We start from the raw sequence: 21796 nt of genomic DNA on the forward strand, positions 1-21796 counted from the left end.
TACAAAGCTAATATCACACTGATACCCAAACCGGGTAAAGATCTAACAAAAAAAGAGAACTACAGGCCAATATTCCGTATGAATATAGATGCAAAATCCTCAACAAGATTCTAGCAAATTGGATCCAAAAATACATCTCAAAAATCATCCACCATGACCAAGCAGGTTTCATCCCCAGGATGCAGGGCTGGTTCAACATCCACAAAACCATAAATGCAATTTAAAAAGTCAACAGATATAAAAACAAAAACCACATTATTACATCATTAGATGCAGAAAAAGCTTTTGATAAAATTCAGCATTCCTTCTCGATAAAAATTTACAAATATCTAGGTATAGAAAGAACACACCTCAGAATAGTAAGCGCCATGTAGGATAAACCTATAGCTAGATATTGCTAATTGGACAGAAACTGAAAACATTTCACTGAAATCTGGAACAAGACAAGGCTGCCCACTCTCACCCCTCTTGTTCAGCATTGTGTTGGAAGTCCTAGCTAGAGCAATTAGACAAGAGAAGGTAATGAGGGGTATCCAAATAGGAAAAGAGGAAGTTAAGTTATCCTTCTTTGCTGATGATATATATGATCCTATAACTCAAAAATCCAGGAGAATCTGACAAAAACCTGCTTGCACTGATAAAGAACTTTGGCAAAGTCTTGGGGTACAAAATAAATGTGCAAAAGATAGTTGCATTCTTATACACCAACAACAAGGAAGTGGAGAACCAAATAAAAAAGCACAATCTCATTCACAATAGCCACACGCACAAAAATGAAATACCTCAGCATCTTCCTAACAAGAGAAGTGGAAAACGTTTACAATGAGAACTACAAAACACTGCTCGAAGAAATCTAAGAAGACACAAACAAATGGAAAAATATTCCATGCTCATGGATAGGAAGAATCAACATTGTTAAGATGTCCATCCTACTCGAGGAAATCTACAGATTCAATGCAATATGCATTAAATTACCAACATCATTCTTCTCAGACCTGGAAATGACAATACAGAAATTCATATGGAAACATAAATGACAACAAATAGTCAAAACAATCCTTAGCAAAAGAAGCAAAGCAGGAGGTATCACACTTCCAGACTTTACTATAAGGTTACAATAATAAAAACAGACTGGTATTGGTAAAAGAACAGGCATACAAACCAGTGGAACAGGATAGAGATTCTGGAAGCAAAGCCTCAATTTTTCAACCAACTCATCTTTGACAAAGCCTTCAATAACAACCACTGGGGAGAGGAGAACGTAGTCAGTAAATGGTGCCGGGAAAACTGGCTGATCACATGCAGAAGATTGAAACAGGATTCCTACCTATCACCATACACAAAAATTAACTCTAAATGGATCAAAGACCCAAATGTAAAACCTCAAACTGTAACAATCTTAGAAAATGCAGGAGACACACTTATGGAAATTGGAACTGGCAACCAATTCCTGATTAAAACCCCAAGTGCCCATGCCATAAGAGATAAAACAGACAAGTGGGACCTCATCAAACTGACAAGCTTCTGCAAAGCAAAAGAAGCCATCAAGAGAGTGGGGAGACAGCCACAGAATGGGAAAAAATATTTGCCACTGTATATCTGACAAAGGCCTAATATCTAGAATCTGTAAGAAACTCAAATGCACTAAAAGGAAAAAAAAAAAAACAAACAGCCCACTACAAAGAGGGCAAAAGACATGAATAGACACTTCTCAAAAGAAGATATACAGGTAGCCAACAGACACATGAAAAAGTGCTCAGCCTCACTAATCATCAGAGAAATGCAAATCAAAACCACATTGAGATACCACCTAACCCCAGTAAGAATGGCTATCGTTTATAAAACAACAACAGATGCTAGTGGGGATGCAGAGAAAAAGGAACATTTCTGCACTACTGGTGGGAATGCAAACTAGTGCAACCTCTTTGAAAGACAGTGTGACGATTTCTGAAAGAACTAGAAATTGACTTTCCATATGACCCAGTAATCCTCCTACTGGGAATATACCCGAAGGAACTCAAGTCATTACACCCAAAAGATACCTGCACGTGCACGTTTGTTGCAGTTCTATTCACAATAGCAAAAACGTGGAACCAACCATGCTGCCCATTGAAGCTGGACTAGATTTTAAAAAAGTGGTACATATACACAATGGAATATTATGCAATCATAAAGAAGAACAAACATATGGACTTTGCAGCAACTTGGATGGATTTCGAGTCTATCATACTCAGTGATCCATCACAGGAAAAAAAAAGAGTACTAATATGTTCTCACTCATAAGAGGACCTGAGACAATGATCATAATACTATAAGGGATTGGTAGTAGTGGGAAACCGCCAGGGGAGGAGGGGTATACCTCATCTACAAGGGTACCTACATAATGAACATTTGTATACCTATCCCTGAATTGTACCCCACATCTTTTACAAAAAAAAAAAAAAAAGAATCAACACATTTAAAAGGACTGGAATCATATAAAGTATATTCTCTAAAAATGGAATTAAATTTAAAATCAGTAATATAACCCCAAAATAACTGGAAATTTCAGAAACACATTTCAAAATAATCCATGACTCAAAAAAGAAATAACAAAAGAATAATTAGAAAATATATCAAACTGAATGAAGATAAAAGTACAACATATCAAAATTACAATGCTTAGAGGGAAAAAGGTTTAAAATCCATGATGTAATAAGGTCTCAAAAAAGTAGAAGAGTAGACCCATATGATTATTTCTTTTTCTTCTTTCTTTCTTTCTTTTTTTTGAGTCCAGGACTCACTCTGTCACCTGGGCTGGAGTGCAGTAGCCCAATCATGGCTAACCACAGACTCCTGGGCTCAGGCAATCCTTCCACCTCAGTTTTTTGAGGAGCTGGGACTATAGGTGCATGCTACCACCTCAGGCTAATTTTTCTATTTTTTTTGTAGTAACAAGGTCTCACTATGTTACCCAGGCTGGTCTCGAACTCCTGGGCTTAGGCAATCCTCCCGCATCAGCCTCCCAGAGTGCTGGGATTACAGGTGTGAGCCACTGTGTCTGGCCCTGATTGTTTCAATAAAAAGCTATTTGATGAAACTCAACACCATTAAAATTTTTTTAAAGTGTCAGAAAATCAGCAATACAAGAGAACTTGTTTAATTTGATAAAGGCCTTCTATGAAAAACCTAGGGCTAATATCTTTATATCATTAACCTATTGCTAATAGTTACTTAAAATGGTAAAATACTTTCCTCCAGGTGGGGAACAAGTAAATGAGGTCCTTTTACCAGTTCTCTTCAACATTGAACTAGGAGTCCTGGTCAGGAAACAAGGCATGGAAAACCATGCATAATGATCCGAAAGGAAGAAATAAAACTGTCTCTGTTTGCATAAGATATGGTGGTTTACATAGAAAACCTTATAGTTGGATGAGGCTTCCCACTTAGGGAAAACATGAGATAGGAAGAGAAGAGAGCATCTTGGGGAACGCCTTCATTTCAAGGATGGTTGAAACTAGCAACTACCAAAGGAAACTGAGAAAGGAGATTAGATTATATTTCATATGCTCTTTACAAAGCAAGGAAGTATGTTATACATTTTAAAAAGATTTACCTAAAATAGCTGAAATTACAAAAATATTGGAGCCTCAGCAATCTGGAATATTCCTTTATATAGAACATCAAACCCACACAAAAAGGGAGAAATGAAGCACTGCCATATACAAATTTGGCAATGTAATCACTATCTGCATAAAACAATCTCAGTAAAGAATAGATCAGAATTACTGGGCCAAAGTGTTAAATGTCACTATAGCCATGGTAGTTATGATGAAATGACTCTAAAGGTAAACTCAGTATTAAATATGCCATTCAGGCCATATTAGAAAAGGCTTAGAATATGCATGATGGAGGTCCTGTGTGCTTTGTTTGCTCTCCACCCACCCTGCTCTGCTCCTGCTCCAGCCTCACCCCTGCTCCTCGGCTCACTAACTCAGCTCCAGCCACTCTGGCCTCCTGGCAGCTCTCCGAACATTACAAGCACATCCAATTCAGGTCTCTATTATTGGAACACTCGTCCCAGATGGCTGCTTGGCTCACTCCTTCGCTTCCTTCAGATTTTTGCTCAAATGTCTCTTGATTGGAGAGGACTGTATAAAATAGCACTTCCCTTCCACCCTCATTCTCTATCCCTTACACCATGCTCTATTTTTCACCATAGCACTTAACACCACTGGAATCCTCACTACAATAAAAGCTCTACAAGGGCAAGGACTTTACTTGTGACATTCAGCACATACCACTAATACCTGGTATATGGCAGACAACAAATATTTTTGAACAAATAAAAGAAAAAAGAATATGTGATGATGAACCTCAAGTCTAAAATAACATTTAAGTTTGGACAAAATCTCAACAAAGCAGAGAAGAAAAGACTATTAGATGTCTATATATATTTACTTTTTAGTAAGTAAAAAAGTATGTTTAATATCTTCTCTATCAAATAAAATCATACTTTTTTATTTGGGCTGTAGTCATTTATGTATCATATCATTTCACCTCTGATTAAAAGTGATTTAATAAATTTCCTACAGTTTTATGAGATTCAAGGTTCCCTTTTTATTTTTTTTAACTCTAAATCAGAGTTTAAAAAAAAAAGTCACAATGGTTTTCTTATGACTTAACTAAAAAGCAAAGTCAAAGCTTTCATTGAGTGTGTTAACTTATGCAGTTAAATCTCTAATTGACAAGATCACTGCAGGAAAGCCTTGAACTTATTGCTAGTCTTCTCTTATCCATTTCTGAACGGCAAAAATTGTGATGCCTCAGCAAATCACAGCACTCAGCTACACAAGGCATCGGTCCTGATGACCAAACCTCAGAGCGAGGGCTTAGTCCAAGATGATGGCAATTTTCCCTGCACTGACACCAACTCCCAGTCCCAAGTGACTCATACTAAGAATAATCTTTGTTGTAATAAAAATGAAGATTCAGAGACTCCTCCCTATACTGAATTACAGTCTCTGAGGAATATCTATTTTTAACTTTCCCAAGTGATTTGTATCATAGGTAAAGTGAAGGCATTCTATCTTAACCTGTAGAATGGACTTTTCTCAAACTATGGGTTATGATCATTAGGGATCAAAAAAATCAATTCTGTGGGTCATGATAATGTTTTAAAAAGTAATTTCTCAGTCAGGCTCAGTGGCTCAGCCTATAATCCCGCGCCTTTGGGAGGCTGAGGTGAGTGGACTGCCTGAGCCCGCGGGTTCGAGACCCGCCTGGGCAGCGAGACCTCATCTTTATAATAAATAAAAAAAAAAAATCAGCCGGGCGTGGTGGCGCATGCCTGTAATTCTGGCTACTTGGAAGGCTGAGGTGGAAGGATCACCAGAGCCCAGCAGGTCGAGGTTGCAGTGGCAGGGAGCGGCCACTGCACTCCAGTCTGGGTGACAGAGTGAGACTCCAACTCAAAAAAAAAAAAAAGTAATTTCTCAAATAACTAAAAATTGGGCTTCCATACAATCCAGCAATCCCTCTCCTGGGAATATACCTAGAGGAACATAAATCACCCTATCAAAAAGACACCTGTAGACACATGTTTATTACAGTATTATTCACATAGTAAAAACATGGAACCAACCCAGATGCCCATAACAGTAGACTGGATAAATAAAATGTGGTATATACACAATGGAATATTATGTAGCCATAAAGAACAACAAAATCATGGACTTTGCACAACTTGGATGCAGCAGGAGACTATCATACTAAGTGAACTATCACAGAAACAAAGAACTGAATACCCATATTCTCACTCATAAGTGGGTCCTGATCACTGGTCACAGGAGCACAAGGGTGGGAGTGGCAATGCTAGGGAAGGGAGGGAGAGAGAAAGGAAGGGGGCACGTGGCTACACACTGGGTACTTGGTTCACTATTGGAGGGAGAGAGGGCCAGCTAAAAGCCCAAACTTCACCTGTGTGCAGCCTACTTATGTAGTAAATTCCCACTTGTAACCCCACAACTCTGAAATAAAAAAGAAAACAAAAGAAAAAAGAGTTCAGTAACAGATAAAAGACCTTGGAAGATTCTTAAGGGGTTGGAGTACAGACACTCTCTCTCTTAAACGATAAGCCTTCCAAGTATCTTAATGGCACTATCCCACAGCAGGCTCATAGGTAGCCTGAGGTAGGAAAGGGTTTATCTGGAAGATATTTATGGACTTGGCTTTTATTTAATAGGATAGATTATAAATTTATACACAAAAAATCCACAAAATTTTAGAAGCAATTACATCAGCTTGCATTAAAAGGAACAGTGACTATACAAAATGAAAAGAGACTTTTGGACCCTCAAACATATATAGGCTGGAAGCAGGCTGAGTAGGCCACTCATCTACAAGAACAGAATAGTTATTGCAGAAATGCAAGAATGACATGGAGGGCAAAATCAAAGATCCTAGAGGGAAGAGCCAAAAATCAAGGAAAATCAGTCCCAGAAAGCAGGATGGTGGCTAGTTGCAAACTGGTAACATATGACCAGTTAGATTTTGGAATTTCAGTGGATTGGTGACTTCCTACTTTTCTCCTTTATTTAATGGAAATATTTATTATGTTGTTCTATGCCTGTTCCATACTCTACATTTTGGGTATGTGTGGGACAGATAATTTTTCTCTTCAGGTCACAGATTTTCAGATCAAGAGTATCTGAACAACATGAATGGAGCCTCACCCATACCTGAACTTGATTTAGATGATGAGATCCTGGACTGTGACCTGAATTCAATAATAATACCTTTGGAGGGTATTGGGAAAGGGGTCTTGAGAATAGGGAATATTTATTTATGAAAGAGGAATGTAAATAATTTTTGACCAGAGGGAAGACTGTGGAAATGTAAAGTCATTTCCACAAATTCTTTGGAATTCTTCCCAAGAGGTGGTGTGTGTGTGTGTGTGTGTGTGTGTGTGTGTGTGTGTGTGTGTGTGGTGGGGGGGTGGTCTATGCTCTTTCCCTTGAAATTTGTGAGCTTATGATTGTTTTAACTAATAGTGTATAGCAGAAGTGATACTTTGTGAATTCAGGGTTTAGGCTATACAAGGCCATGTAGATTCCCCCTCAGATGCTAGACTTCTTGTTCTTGAAGACTTCAGCTACTAAGTAAGAAGTCTGACTACCCTGAGGCCTCATGTTGGTAAGGCTGCATATAGGGTCTTTGGCCCATGATCCCTGCCAAGCCCAGCCTTCTAGTCATCTCTACCAATGTGCCAGGTGTGTGAGGGAAGCCATGTATATAAACCCATATGTGTGTATATCACCAAGCCAATACAATCGATACCATGAGAAATAGAAGGACCACCCAACCAAATTCTGCAAAAATCTCTGACTTGCAATATTGTGAAATGTAATAAAATGCTTGCTGTCTAAAAAAAATAGATTAGCAAGGAAATATTAGAGTGTATACACAAAACAAGAATATGTATTGTTTTACAAAACTTTTGCATCAATTATAGAAATAAGTATAGATGTACATTTCATATATGCAATTACATATATGTGTATATATATTGATAAATGCTTATGTGTTATGTATAGGGTCACAACATATTTTGGGTAGTGATAAAAAATTTCTGACAGCTACTGCTAGAAGATAAGGAAAAAAATGTGGTATTATGGAAAAGAAGATTATCTGTTCCCTGCCTGGAACCAAGAATGTTAAGTACATACTGTTAGGTATGTCATATTGACCCAATTTTACTGTCATAAATAAATTTTCAACTCTTGCTAAAAAAAATTTTATTATGGCAACTTTCATAATATTTAATACAATGAGATGGGCACATTGACGGGAAAAAGATACAGAGAAAACATCCAAGTGTACTGTTACTATGCTGGGGGATAACAGACTGTCTCCCTCTCTTACCCTTAATGAATCAAGTTCATTCATGTATGAATTTAGTGTCCTTACGTGTTTTGTGCCTGTTACATCCTCATCCATGTAAACTATGGACAGTATCTGGCTTCAGAAATTTCCTTTTCCTTTAGGACTTGTGATATCATATTCTCCCAATTTTCTTTTTTTCTTTTTGTTTGTTTTTTTGAGTTGGAGTCTCACTCTGTCGCCCAGACTGGAGTGCAGTAGCCGCTCCTGGCCACCGCAGCCTCGACCTGCTGGGCTCCGGCGATCCTTCTACCTCAGTCTTCCAGGTAGCTGGAATTACAGGCGCACACTACCACACCCGGCTAATTTTTTGATTTATTGTAGAGATGAGGTCTTACCAAGTTGCCCAGGCAGTCTCGAACCCGCAGGCTCAGGCAATCCACTCACCTCAGCCTCCCAAGGCACGGGATTACAGGCTGAGGCACTGAGCCCGGCTTCTCCCAATTTTCTTCCTCCCTCTTTGACTGTTCTTTCCTTGTATCCTCTTTACTCTCTAAATACAAGTGTTTCTCCTTGGGGTTTACTTGTAGACCTTCATCTCCCCTGCTTCTTTCCCCCACAAATAAGAGTTCTTATTTGTCACTCTTAAAAGTCTGGATTCCTGGACTGGTGTTTCATATCATTTTAAAACTTTCTCTTAGAGATCTAAATCCATTTCAATAGCTGAAAGGTATTGCCTTTGTGTAGGTTTATTGTACCATTTTATATATGCATTTTATTAACTTGTGTGAAGTAATACAGTTGGTTAAATAGCTTGAGATGGGATTTGTATATATGTAGTTTGGTTGCAGAGTCAATGCTATGTGACCTTAGTTGCTAACTCACTAAGTGCTAAATAAATGGTGAATTTATGAATAAATAATGTTGGAAAGGTGTAGTAGGCATGGCTCTTTTGAGTTAATGAGACCTGGGTTTACCACCTATATGACCTTGAACAAGATATAATTTGTAAGATGTATAAAATGGAATAAAAAGATATTACTTAAGGGTTGCTGTAATGTTTCAAAGCATGCCTCTGTATGTACCAGACCAGTAGCAGGTGCTATATAAAGGATATCTATTACTTTGATAAGAACGAATAACTTGTTTTCTAAAGAGTTACTATCAACTACATAAGGCTCTCAATTTCAAGTCATTACTTTTTATTAGACTTATTGAATATTAGAAAAGGGGTATACATATGTTAGTATATTAAAAATGATAATGCACACTGGTTTTATGCTACACTTTAAAATAGGGTTACTCAACCTTGGCCTACTGACACTTTGGACTGGATAATTCTTTGTTATGGGAGAGGTGTGGGGTCTGTCCTATGCACTGCAGAATGTGTAGCAGCATCCTTGGCCTTCACTCACTAGATGCCAGTAGCACCTCCCCTAGTCATAATAATCCCAAATGCCTCCAGATAATGTCAAATGTCCTCCAGGAAACAAAATCCCCCTGATGGAGAACCATTGCTTTACTGGGATAATACTGGGTTGTACTGTCCTTAGATACAGCAAATACTTGTAAGACTCTTGCTTCTGGGTATACAGTTATCCTAAGTAGAACACAATCTGTAGGTACCAAAAAGGTTTATTTTTAAGTTCTAGAAAATACAAACACACTTGTATCCTCTTTCTTTGGCATAGCTATCAATATGCTACTTTTGTAATATATAGAGGATCCTTAATTATTTTAAAAAATGTGACACCTCCCACTCACCCAAATAATTCTAAAACGATCTTGATCTATGGAGTCATATTAAATTAAATTATTTTACCTTTAGGGCTGAAATTATAGTTTGTTCAGCTGCTGGTGGGAATGAGCTCTGATTGGAAACCACCTAGAAAAAGGTTTTGATCCAGTTATAGTTTTGCTTAAGTTAATTTTTATAAATGCTGACTTTGATCATGGTATGATAAAAACTGTCTCCACAAGCTATGTATATTATCATTACTTTATAGTAACATTTTATAGATGATTTAAAAACTCAGTATATATTAATATTTCATGTATAAAGCAAATATATACTTCAATAGCATTAAGAATACTAAGAGCTAGGTTTCCTTTATTCATTTTACATAGATCTTAATTATAAAGTTTTAACTTGAAAAGGTCAGCATAAAGCCATATTTACTTATTTCTTTTATAAACCTCACTATCCTTTAAGCTGACTCTAGTTTTCAACCAGTCTTTAAAATACAAATGTCAGCATTTCCATTTTTATAAATCAATACAAACATCATGAAAATTTTGAAAATATCAATAAAGACATTTAAATCAGGCTAAATAGAATATAACCTTTCAATGCTTGTGGTACTTTAGAATAATAATTAAAATACATCATTTAGTGTTTTTAATAACTTTACCTTTTTGAGATTTACCTTTTAATAACTTTAAAATATATTTTGCTTAGTGTGTGAAATATACATTTTTAAAGAAATCTCTCATTAATAAGTAGGTTTGTTATAATTTTTAAATAAATGAACATTTATAATTATTCTACAGTACAATCTAGTATATTAAAATTCATATGAAAGGTCAAGTTTTCAAAAAAAATCATCTAATCATTAGCTTCCTTCAGGTTTTTTATATTCTTACTTTCCTACTTACTAAATAAATATTCCTACTTACTAAATACTGATCTACAGAAATAATTAAACACAAGTTACATAAAAGTCATAGAGTAGAAAAGTGTTGATTTTCTGGTAATTAAGAATAAAGCTCACTTTAGAAATAATATATGTAGGCAAATAAAGTTGAGCCATTTCTTTTAAATGCTTTAGTAGAAAGATAGCAAAAAGAAAATAATACATATTGTCTACCTGCAAGTAGTCACCAGTGATTATATCATAAAAATTCACTATTTTTAATATAGCTCCTCCCTGCCATTTTTGTACAATGACAGAACTTTTTTGAGTTGAAAGGCTTAAGGATTCTTCTTTTTGTCTGAGAAACAGGGTCTTACACTGTTACCCAGGCTGGAGTACAGTGGCACAATCATAGCTCACTGAAGTCTCCGATTCCTGGGCTCAAGTGATTATCTTGCCTAAGTCTCCCAAGTAGCTAAGATTACAAGCATGTGCCACCACACATGACTAATTTTTTGATTTTTTGTAGAGATGAGGTCTTGCTATGTTGCCAAAACTGGTCTAGAATTCCTGGACTCAAATGATCCTCCTGCCTCGGATTCACAAAGAGCTGGGATTACAAGCATGAAACACAGTGCATTGCCTAAGGATTCTTACTCTGTCATTAGTTTTGCAGTAATTTACTACCACACACAGTATATCAAATTATGCTTTTCAATAAGTATGAAACATATGTGACTGACCCTCAAATAACTTGCTAAATAAATTTGATTAACTTGAGGATCTGTATTTCCTGTGTTTTGAACTAAATGTATAGACAAAAAGACACAAATAATAAAGGCCAGGGTCAAAGAGTTAACTCCTTAGCTTATTTTAAAATCATCACATTTTTAATGTATTCTTTCTCAAAGAACTAAATAATAATTTGTAAATTGTCTACGTTTGAGGAAAGAAGAACCTAAAATTAAGTCCAAAGTTTAATGAAATTAAAAAGAAAGGTTACCTTTGTTACTGACTGGTGCAACTTATACAGTGAATTCACTACTGCCACATTTCTTCTCTGTCCTTCAGTAAGAGGCCCAATCACCTGACTTGCATCTCCTTGTGTTGAGAGCTGTAAGAATTTAACACCAAAAAATATTACGAAAATGATCATTCACATACATATATTTATTTAGCTGGGTGGGGAGAAGTTCATGACTCTTTAACAAAAAGAATGTTAACTGGAGATATTCAGGTCAAGTTAAAGCTTTGGATTTCAAGCATAATCAGGAATCTCTATAGCAATAACACCATGGATGTGGAAGCCCACTAGTCTTACACAGGAAGAACACCTCTGATAATACTTCATAGCCGATGGATCCCTGAGGCGGGTGTGACTCAGATATTCAGTGTATGCTGTTATTTTGGTACATTAGTTAGTAATCCTAAGGAATACCTTCTGGCAAGTGTCCACTGGACTTACCTCTATTTAAAAACTCGGGAATAGACTCTCAAAAAAAGGAAAGAGGGAAGGAATAGAAAGCAGAGAGAGGAGGGTGATAAGAGAGAGGGGAAAGGAAGAAAGAAAATAGGTGAGAAATAAATAAAAGTAAATCAAAATTCTATATATTTGACATCTCCTAATACTTTCAGAGGACAGGTCAGTGTACCAGCTAGCATCATTATGAGAGACTGTATTAGGCTTCAGTGAATTTTTTTTGGAGATTCTTTTCACACTTGCCCATTTCATAAAGGGTGACTTATGAGTACACCTGCCCACATTGTGCTGAATGTTTAGCAGTTTTTGACCAAAAATGGTATGACCCCTGTGCCCCATTCTCTCTATTCACCCAATCCCACCCCAGGGTACTTTTTTTTTGCTTCTCCAGATGAAAAAAGTCCTCAAAGGGAAACATTTTGCTGATATGGAAGATATGAAACAAGAAACAGCAGAAGTCCTGAAAGGCAACAAAATTGATGAGTTCCAAAACTGTTTCAAGTAGTGAAAAAAGTGTCTCAATAGGTGAATTGTATCAAAGGGAGAGTACTTTGAAGGTGACTGAAGTGTAAACATGTAAGGATAAATACACAATTTTTTATAAATAAATTCCTGATTTTATAGGTTCTACCCTTGTAGAGTAACCATGTGACCCAGAAATTCAATTCCTAGTTATATACATAAGAGAAATAAACTGTACACAAATGTTCATAGCAGCATTATCCATAATAATAAAAATAGGAACAGTTTAAATGTCAACCAATTGATAAATAAAATGCAGAATATTCACACAGTGGAACATTACTTAGCAATAAAAAGGCATGAAGCTCTGATACATGCAGCATCAGGAATCTTGAAAACACTATTCTAAGTGAAAAAAGCTAATCACAAAAGGCCACATATAAAATAACTGCATTTATATGAAATAACCAGAATAGGCAAATCCATAGAAACAAAAAAGTAGATTAGGGGTTGTGGTGGGAGAGGAAGGTCTATAGGGAGTGAGTGCTAATAGGTATGTGGCTTCTTGTTGGAATGAGGAAATGTTTTAAAATGGATTGTGAATATGCTAGAAACCATTGACTTGTATACTTCGATAGGTGTATTATATGACATGTGAGTTATACCTTAATAATGCTGTTTTTTAAAAAAAGGACACAAAGAAGAATCCTAGACTTTCAAGGTTATCTGACTGATGCCCCAAGAGCCTTGTGAAAACTAAGGTTAAGAGAAGATGACTAAGTTCAGCAGACCTACAAAATTATATATGCGTGTGAGTGTGTGTGTGGGGGTGTGTGTGTGTGCGTGTGTAAATTTATGGGTAGAATCATAATATATCATAATATAAAAGAACTAAAAATGAAATATCATCATACCAAAAACAACAAAAGAAAAATATCAAAGTGAAAATAAAAGTTTTTCAAGAGATCTGATACATAAAACAATCTGCTGCTTATCCTGATCTTACTGCACAGAATATAATCAGTCTGATACCTTAGCTAACCTTGTCCTTGTTCTTTAGAATCATGCTGATGGTTGAACAATTCATGTTAAAAGAACAAGTGATGCCTACCATCTTTTTGCCTTGCTCCACTTTCTCAATTATTTTCATTTTTGTTTCCATCCTTATCACTTACTGCTTCTTAACAATACCAGCTACATCACCACTGCTTTTATGCTTGCTTCAGGATATCCTGGGCTTTAAATATATTGTACTACTATACTCTACACAGTAATGTAAAGTACACAAAAGCATAACCACTTGTAGAGGATGTACGTGAATGTACACCAGAGCTGTGAACTAACTTATGTGACTAGACACATTGAAAGTTTGCAACCTGGAGATTTGTACGTAGGGGAGTTACTGTATACCAAATTCAGCACTATTAACATCCTGAACCAGGTAATTCTTTGCTATGAAGGACTGTCCGATGCACTGTAGGATGCTTACGGGAATCCCTGGCCTCCATCCAATAGATGCCAGCAGCACCCTCCCATCGCTACACAACTGATCAACAAAAATGTCTGCTGAGGCCAGGCTTACGACTATAATCCCAGCACTCTGGGAGATGAAGGCAAGAGGGTTGCCTGAGCCCAGGGGTTTGAGACAAGCCTGGGTAACTTGGCAAGACCTCGTCTCCATGAGAAATCAAAAAATTAGTCAGGCCTAGTGGCATATGCCTGTAGTTCTGGCTATTTGGAAGGCTGAGGCAGGATTGCCTAAGTCCAGGAGGTAGAGGCTATGGTGGCCATCATCATACTCTAGCCTGGGCGACAGACTGACACTCTGACTCAAGAAAGAAAAAATGCGTGCAGACATTGGAAAATATCCTGGAGATGGGGGGAGGGGACATAAAATTAGCCCTGGTTGGGAACTACTGAAGTATATTGAAGATTCTCAGTCCTTACTTCTCCCCTGAACACCAGATGTAGGTATCTTGGTGCTTATTTAACTACTCTACTTGGTACTTCAACTTAATATGCCCAAAGCCAAATTCTTCATTCTTATCTCCCTCCATCTTCTAGCTATTCTCTTTACAGTTTCCTCATACCAAGTGCTACCCCTGCTCTTAGCATCTCAGACCAGTATCACCGGAGTCATCCTTCACGCTTTTTCTCACACTCCACTTCTAATTTCTCAGCAGATCTCATATTCTAGATTGAAGTCTATGGTCATCTTAGTACTTCCGGTAATATTGTTTCAAATTAGGTTTAAGATCAACTAAAAATCCCACACCAATTTTAAGTTGACTGCAATATTTAACCTGCTTGAATTTACACAATTCATTTTTCTGATACTAGGTACAATAATTTATACTCTTTCATACATGTTATCTTTTTTTGGGGTTTTTTTTTTGGTTTTTCTTTTTTTTTTGGTCACGGTCTCACTCTGTTGCCCAGGTTGGAGTGCAGTGGCACTGACGATCATGGTTCATCACAGCCTCGACTTCCTGGACTCAGGCAATCCTCCTGCCTCAGCCTTCTGAGTACCATGCACCACCACATCTGGCTAATTTTTTGATTTTTTTGTAGAGACGAGGTCTCACTATGTTGCCCAAGCTGGTCTCAAACTCCTGGGCTCAAGCTATCCTCCTGCCATGGCCTCCCAGAGTGTTGGGATTATAGGCGTGAGCCACTGCATCCAGCTGTTTTGTTTTTAATTCAGTCCCTCACTCCTTTCAATGATACTGTTTTGGAACCTTATTCTATCAACGAATATATTCTATACCACATCCAGATTTGTGTCACCTACACATGTTTTAAAGATAATGTCTGTATTTTCATCAAGTTTATTGATAGAAACACTGCAAAAGACAAAGCTGAAAACATACTTTTTCTCTAAATGAAAATCAACTATTACTCAGGACTATAATACATTCAGTAAATAACTTGCAAATCCACTTAATTACTTCACTGTCCAGTTCATATATTTCCATCATGTCCACAAGGTTAATATGAAATGCTGTCAGTTATTTTGCTAAGATCTAGATAGAACATCCCTACAGCATTTTCTTGACACACCAGTCTAGGAATGTGTCAAAAAGGAAACGACACTAGTACAGCATGTTTTATCATTTGAAATGTTCACATCCCAGTGCTTTATAAATATAATGAACAGGAATCAGAGACTCACAAAGATGGAGAGGATGTTGAAATATAAACTAGCTTTGACTTTAGGAGGGGCCACATTCAGAGCCAACATGGTAAGACATTCTTAAAGAGTTCCAGAGGCAACGTTTCACAGATAGCCTTTGTTGCCACTGTGTTTTCTTCTTGAAAAGTTAAAAAAAAAATCTCACATATATTTTTTAAACTCTAAAAGTAATAAATAATGCATTTTTTCTTGCATTTTTATTGTGAACACTTTCAATTATATAGAAAGGTTAAAATAATTGTACTGTGAACACTCATTTACTGATAAGCTAGACTCCACAATTAACATTTAATAATACTTGCTTTATAACACATATCTACCCATTTTGTATTTTTGATGCATCTCAAAATAACTTGCAGACATCGGCAGTACTTGTTCCCACTGACTTCACCCCATTCATTAGATTTGCTTATTATGTGACTTCATATAAAGTTTTTTTTTAACGTGGTTATAAAGTTTCTTTCATTCAGCAAAATATTTTTGATATTCACACATTTGTTCCTTTCTACTGCTGGTGACATTCCATTGTGTGAATATGTTCTTATCCATTTTCCTGTTGTTCCCAGTATATCTGCAGGATAGTTTGGAAAGATGTTAGAAACCAAAAGCGTTGCATTTGAGTTTTAGAAATCACACACATGGGAATCCAAATGCTACACAAATCCTTAAATAAGAATTAAAATGATTCCTATGTGCAAATGACAAGATACACCATTCCTTTTTAAATGTAACTATCTGAATAAAATATTTTTCAGAAATCCTAATTTTGCACATCTGCTCACTCACAGCATGTGAATTCAATGCCTGATAAACAACTGATGAGACGGAATCCCTGAAATAATGTAACATGAAGAATGTTTTCATATAATTGTTAATTTGCAGGTGAAATGACCAAGATCTCCCTAATCATCACACCTAAGAGTCAGAAGTAAAATAAATAAAATTGACAATTAAGGGACAAGTTGATGACAGTTTTGTTTCTATTCAGAAAATCTAAAAATTACTTGTGGGGAGTTATAAAGTTATGAACTCAGAAAAATTTCTAAAACAGACAAAAACAAGAAAATATATTATAGACTGTTAACAAATTAGACATGGGGAAGTTACTTTACACATACTATGGAAATACTACTTAGTGGTCTATTTATCTATAATTTCCATTACTGCTAAAAAAAATTTCAAGACCACAGGATAACTCCTTTTTATATGGAGCTGTTCATAATTCTTCTAATTATTTCTTTGTAAACACACATAAAACAAATGAGAAAAAGCCTGTATTAAAATTTCATAGGTTTAGAGAAGATGATATTTCAGAACGTGAAATGAATACTAATTTACAATGTTTCCCAGAATAAAAATGAATAAACATTTTTATACTTAGATAGTTTTACTACAAACTCTGAAATAAGTTCTGATGAAACTTTAGTTATAGTTACATTTATACTTATATTTCTGAAAGTGGTGAGCATGTTTGTATTACAAATACCAAATTATTTTTAATGTGAAATTAATATTAAGAAAAAGCTTTTGATCTAATACATGCTTTCTAGCTAGTTTGGGAGTCCACAGCAACACATAAAATGTACACACACAAAAGGGCAAAGTATTGTTATTATTATTTTAATGATAAGTAGATAAGGCAAACATCAGGCTCTCAAATTGTCACTCCCTACTCCCATAATTATAGAAGACATCAGTAATCAATTGTGGCCCTGTTAGGTCTCTCAACACAGCTCTCCAGGCAATGACTACAAATATCTTAGACTTGCCCCAGAGGATGAATCTATTAGTAATTCCTGATCTCTTTTTGGACACACATATCAGCTTTTTGGACACACAGTTCAATGATCCTCTAGGTCAAGAGATGCTAAGGGGCAATATATTCCAAGAGCTTCAAAATTGCTATACCCTTGCATATTTCTCTACTAGAAGTATACTGTAAGAAAATAATATAGAAAAGTTTATGCATAAAGATATTATTTATAAAACAGAGAAACTAGAAACTCTACATGTCTCAGAATGAGGGAATGGCTGAATATATTAGGCAATTCACATGATGGAACAATGGTAGATGCTTATGTTATACTATTAGCTGTAAAAACAAAAAAGCAGGTATGCCTATGTAGCAGTTTGCTCTCACAGAAAGTCTGGGAAAAAATAAAGCAAAGAAAGCAAAATAGTAAGCAATAGTATGAAGCATTACAAAGAGGAAAGATAGTAAAATACTAGTAAAGGGTACTGTGGAATTCTCATAAAGTATCTAAAAGATTCATTTGTAGACTATATTAGAAATTGTTATACAAGATAATTTCATCCATTATAAAAATTGAAAAAAATGCAATCTCCATCTCTGAAAGATTTAAGATAATATGAAAAAATAAACTGCTTTGGTTACTGTTTACTTGACCAAAAGAAGGATTTGGATAAAGATAATCTCTGTAGGATATGTTTTGAGCTATTGTTCTGTGACACAGATGAAAACAACTGACTTTTATTCATGTTTATTTTTCAAATGCTTTCAACATAGATTACTTGGTTCTGATTAAGAAATATAAGAATTATGATTAAATATCACTCAGCTTATTACAAAAAGTCAATTATCCTATAACAATATAAAATTATGTTTAAATGTATATGTACTCACAATTAAATTGTCAATATCTCTTAATATTCCATATAGTTTGTAAAGCATTAGCAACTGTATTTTACTTGGTATTCAGATTTAGGGTATGTTTCTGTAAATGTACAGGAATGTACAAATTCATAGATTTACAAAGCAATTCTTCATTTCCCCAGCACATCAATCTAATTAAATTTCCAAGGTAAATGAAACTAATTTTCTTAGGTGCTAAAATCAGAAAATATTTTCATAGTGTATGTCACCCTTCTCTGGGTTCACACACATAGGGTACACAGAACATGCACCTTAAGAAGGCAAATTCTACTTAGGTTAACCACTGTAGATGTTCACTAGTGTCTGAGCAGTGTTTTCCTGCTGTTACATCTCTTCTTTGTCTTTAGTGAATTAATCAGAGTTTCATAGGGTATATATAGCTGCTTCTCCCTTCACTCATTAAATAACTTTAGGTTACTATGTCTTTTCAAATTTTGTTTCCTATTTTTTTCTTTAAATTTTGGAGATTTTATGAGTCCTTCCCTTATTTCTAAGGTGTAAGCTTATTCTTTTTTGATCTCTTTTTTATATTCTCTACTTATCTGGTCTAATTCGCTTTAAAGTGGGAAACCAGAGAATTAACCACGCTAAAGTTGGGAGACTTTCCTATGAGTTAAGTGGATGTGCTTTACTGTATGGATATTGTGACATCAGTTCAGAGAATGTTTTCACTGCCCTCCTGGTTCTTAGTTATATCCTGTTAAATTTATCAAATATTTGACTACTTGATTTTTCAAAAGGGTATTACTACATAGCTGTTTTAAAAATGACAGGTATATTCAACCACAGAACAGATTCAATGGTAATGTTCCATCTTGACATCAGGCTGTCTTCACACAAATCTGTTATCAAAAAGACAACAGCTTGAGATGGGTTCCCTTTGGACAGTTAACATATAACCAAAAAGTGGGAAACGAAACCCAGTCTTGTTTATACAAGAGAGATGAGTAAGAACAGCACACAGGAATAAAATCTGAATTACTAAAAACTGGATTCCTCAGGCACCCTAAATTCTGACTTCGTACAAAGCCCATCCTCGACCTACCTATCTCATTCACCTCCCCTCTTTCCCGTGTTCCTGTCCTGTAAGTCAAAATCTCCACTTGGCACAACAAGAACAGGGAACAAATACAATCAGACACAGGACTAGGGAACAAACACAATCAGCTGAGAGTGAATCATTTGGTCAAGTCTATTATCCTCCCAAAGAATTTTTATTTTATTTTTCTTCAAAGGGCCTTAAACAGCAGGTGGAATTTCCACCTACCCATGACCAATCACTGGCTCCTAAACACTGGTCTTATTAATTAAATTTAGGGTCACAAGACTGCAAATTTCTTCTTTGAAAAAGAACTGGTCATGGTCAGATATACTGAATTTTTCCCATTTTCCAATAACAAATACTATGACTAATTTACTAATCAGCAACTTAAAAAACCCTTCATATATACATAAAATGTAGAGAAGAGGCCTCTTTGATTTATATATAATTTGAGTATAGTACACCACTGAATTTCAAACTACAGATTGTTTTTAAAAATCAAAGTTGATTACTCTCAGGGATATATATGTCTGTAGTTCCAGCTACTCAGGAGGCTGAGGCAGAAGGATCACCTTCTTGCCCAAGAGGTCGAGCCTGTGGTGAGCTATGATCACGCCAGTGCACTCTATCCTGGCATGATCATAGCATCCTAGTATTAGGGCCTAAATCAACCAATATGATTTAAAAATTATTAATATAGTGAAATCTATAATCTTGCATGCATATTACTGTTCATAGTAAGAAATTATAGTCTAAAGATAAACTTTAGTTTAACTAAAGTTCTAATTAAAAAATATATTATTGAACTCCAAGTTAATTAGCTCTTTCTATATATTAATCTTAATATTTATAGAATAAAATCAGAAAAAAGGCTAATTACCTGATTGAAAAGCAAATTATTACCTAACAATTTAGATGTTTTGCAAAACCTGGCACTGCAGTATCTGTCATTCCATGTCTGTTTGCCAAAAATGACTATAATTGTCTGAGAAGAAGCCTCAAGAAGGTAGTTTTAAAGAAAGCCATTGCAATGTGGCCCAACTGACCTTCTTTATCACCTCAATCTCCCACTTTGATAGTGAATTTGTCCATTTCTCTCTGTAATTCTATTTTTGCTTTATTAGTTTGAAGCTGTGTTGTACATTGTATCATAATATACCTTTCTAGTAAATCTCTAATAATGCCTTTTGACCTAAAGTCTGATGTAGTTATGTCAGTTTTCTTCTGATTAGTATTTGCCTAAGACATTTTTTTCTCCATTCCTTTCCTTATATTTTATCTGTCCTTATTTTAGGTAAGTCAAACAAAGCTGAATTTAGTCACTGATTCTAACCAAACTGAAAAATATAAGTGGCCAGTTTAGTCTATTTACATTTATTGTGAACACTGATGTATTTGGAATTATTTTACAACTTTATTATAAGTTTTGTATATATTATAATTTTATTTTTGCTTCTTTTTATTCTATATACTTTTCAGCCTTTTACTGAACTGAGTTTTATTTTTTACCCTTCTAGGTCAATTTAGTTAGAAATTATATATCCTATTTCTATTCTTTCAGGGGCCATAATTATTGTTAAAATTCATACTCAACTAAAGTCAAAGTATCTATGGCTTTACAATTCTCCTGAACGCAAGCATTTTATTATTTTTTTATTATAAAGATATGGGGTACAATTCAGGGTTAGGTATACAAACGTTGATTATGCAGGTATGCTTGTTGATGAGGTATGCCCCTCCCCCCCAGCAGTTTCTGTCAATTGCCAATCCCACCTCCACCCCGACAGTTTCCCACTACTGTCAATCCCTTTCTTATAGTACTGTAATTGCTCAAGGTCCAATTATGAGTGAGAACATATGGTACTCTATTCTTTATTTCTGTGATAGATCACTGAATATGATTGACTCTAAATCCATGCAAGTTGCTGCAAAGACCATATTTGTCCTTCTTTATGGCTGTTTAATATTTCATTGTGTATATGTACCACATTTTAAAAATTCAGTCCACCTTTGATGGGCAACATGGAACACATGCATTTTAAAGTGATTTACAATTCATTACTTCTTCCTCATCTAACATCTTAATGTGAACTTAACTTGTATTTTAGTTCCATCTTACTTCTGTGTTCCACATTTGTTACTATGATTTCTTATTTTCTTCAATTAAGATTAGATGTATATACATGTTTACCAATTGTTTGTGCTTACGACTACTTCTTGCATTCCAGTCCTTCCTTTTTGAGCTAGATTTCCTCCTCCTAAGTCCAACCATTAAATAGCTTCCCTCTCATTCAGAGTGAAGGTCAAAGTCCTTACAAGTCAGAAATAGCTGACATGATCTAGGGTTAAGGTTTCACAGCTGCAAGGATATTAGTTTGGGTAACAAGGAATTCTGGGAAAGCAGGAGTACTGACTCAGTTTTTAGTCTGTCAGTATTAAACTCAGGCACATA

At 35.6% G+C, this 21796-nt stretch overlaps 1 protein-coding gene across 1 annotated transcript in view; it reads right to left on the reverse strand.

Annotated features, from left to right (window-relative positions):
* Positions 1–21796, reverse strand: part of LOC103255047 (conserved oligomeric Golgi complex subunit 5) — a 116023-nt gene that overhangs the window by 45699 nt on the left and 48528 nt on the right. The window contains exons 5-6 of the mRNA XM_008053018.2: positions 11497–11607; positions 9683–9745 (exon numbers count right to left, since the gene is read on the reverse strand). Of these exons, the coding sequence (XP_008051209.1) occupies positions 9683–9745; positions 11497–11607 (174 nt within the window). The remainder of the gene's footprint in view (positions 1–9682; positions 9746–11496; positions 11608–21796) is intronic.

Source organism: Carlito syrichta, unplaced genomic scaffold (assembly GCF_000164805.1).
Source record: "Carlito syrichta isolate Samal-C Ts95f unplaced genomic scaffold, Tarsius_syrichta-2.0.1 Scaffold287776, whole genome shotgun sequence".
Classification (NCBI taxonomy): Eukaryota; Metazoa; Chordata; class Mammalia; order Primates; family Tarsiidae; genus Carlito; species Carlito syrichta.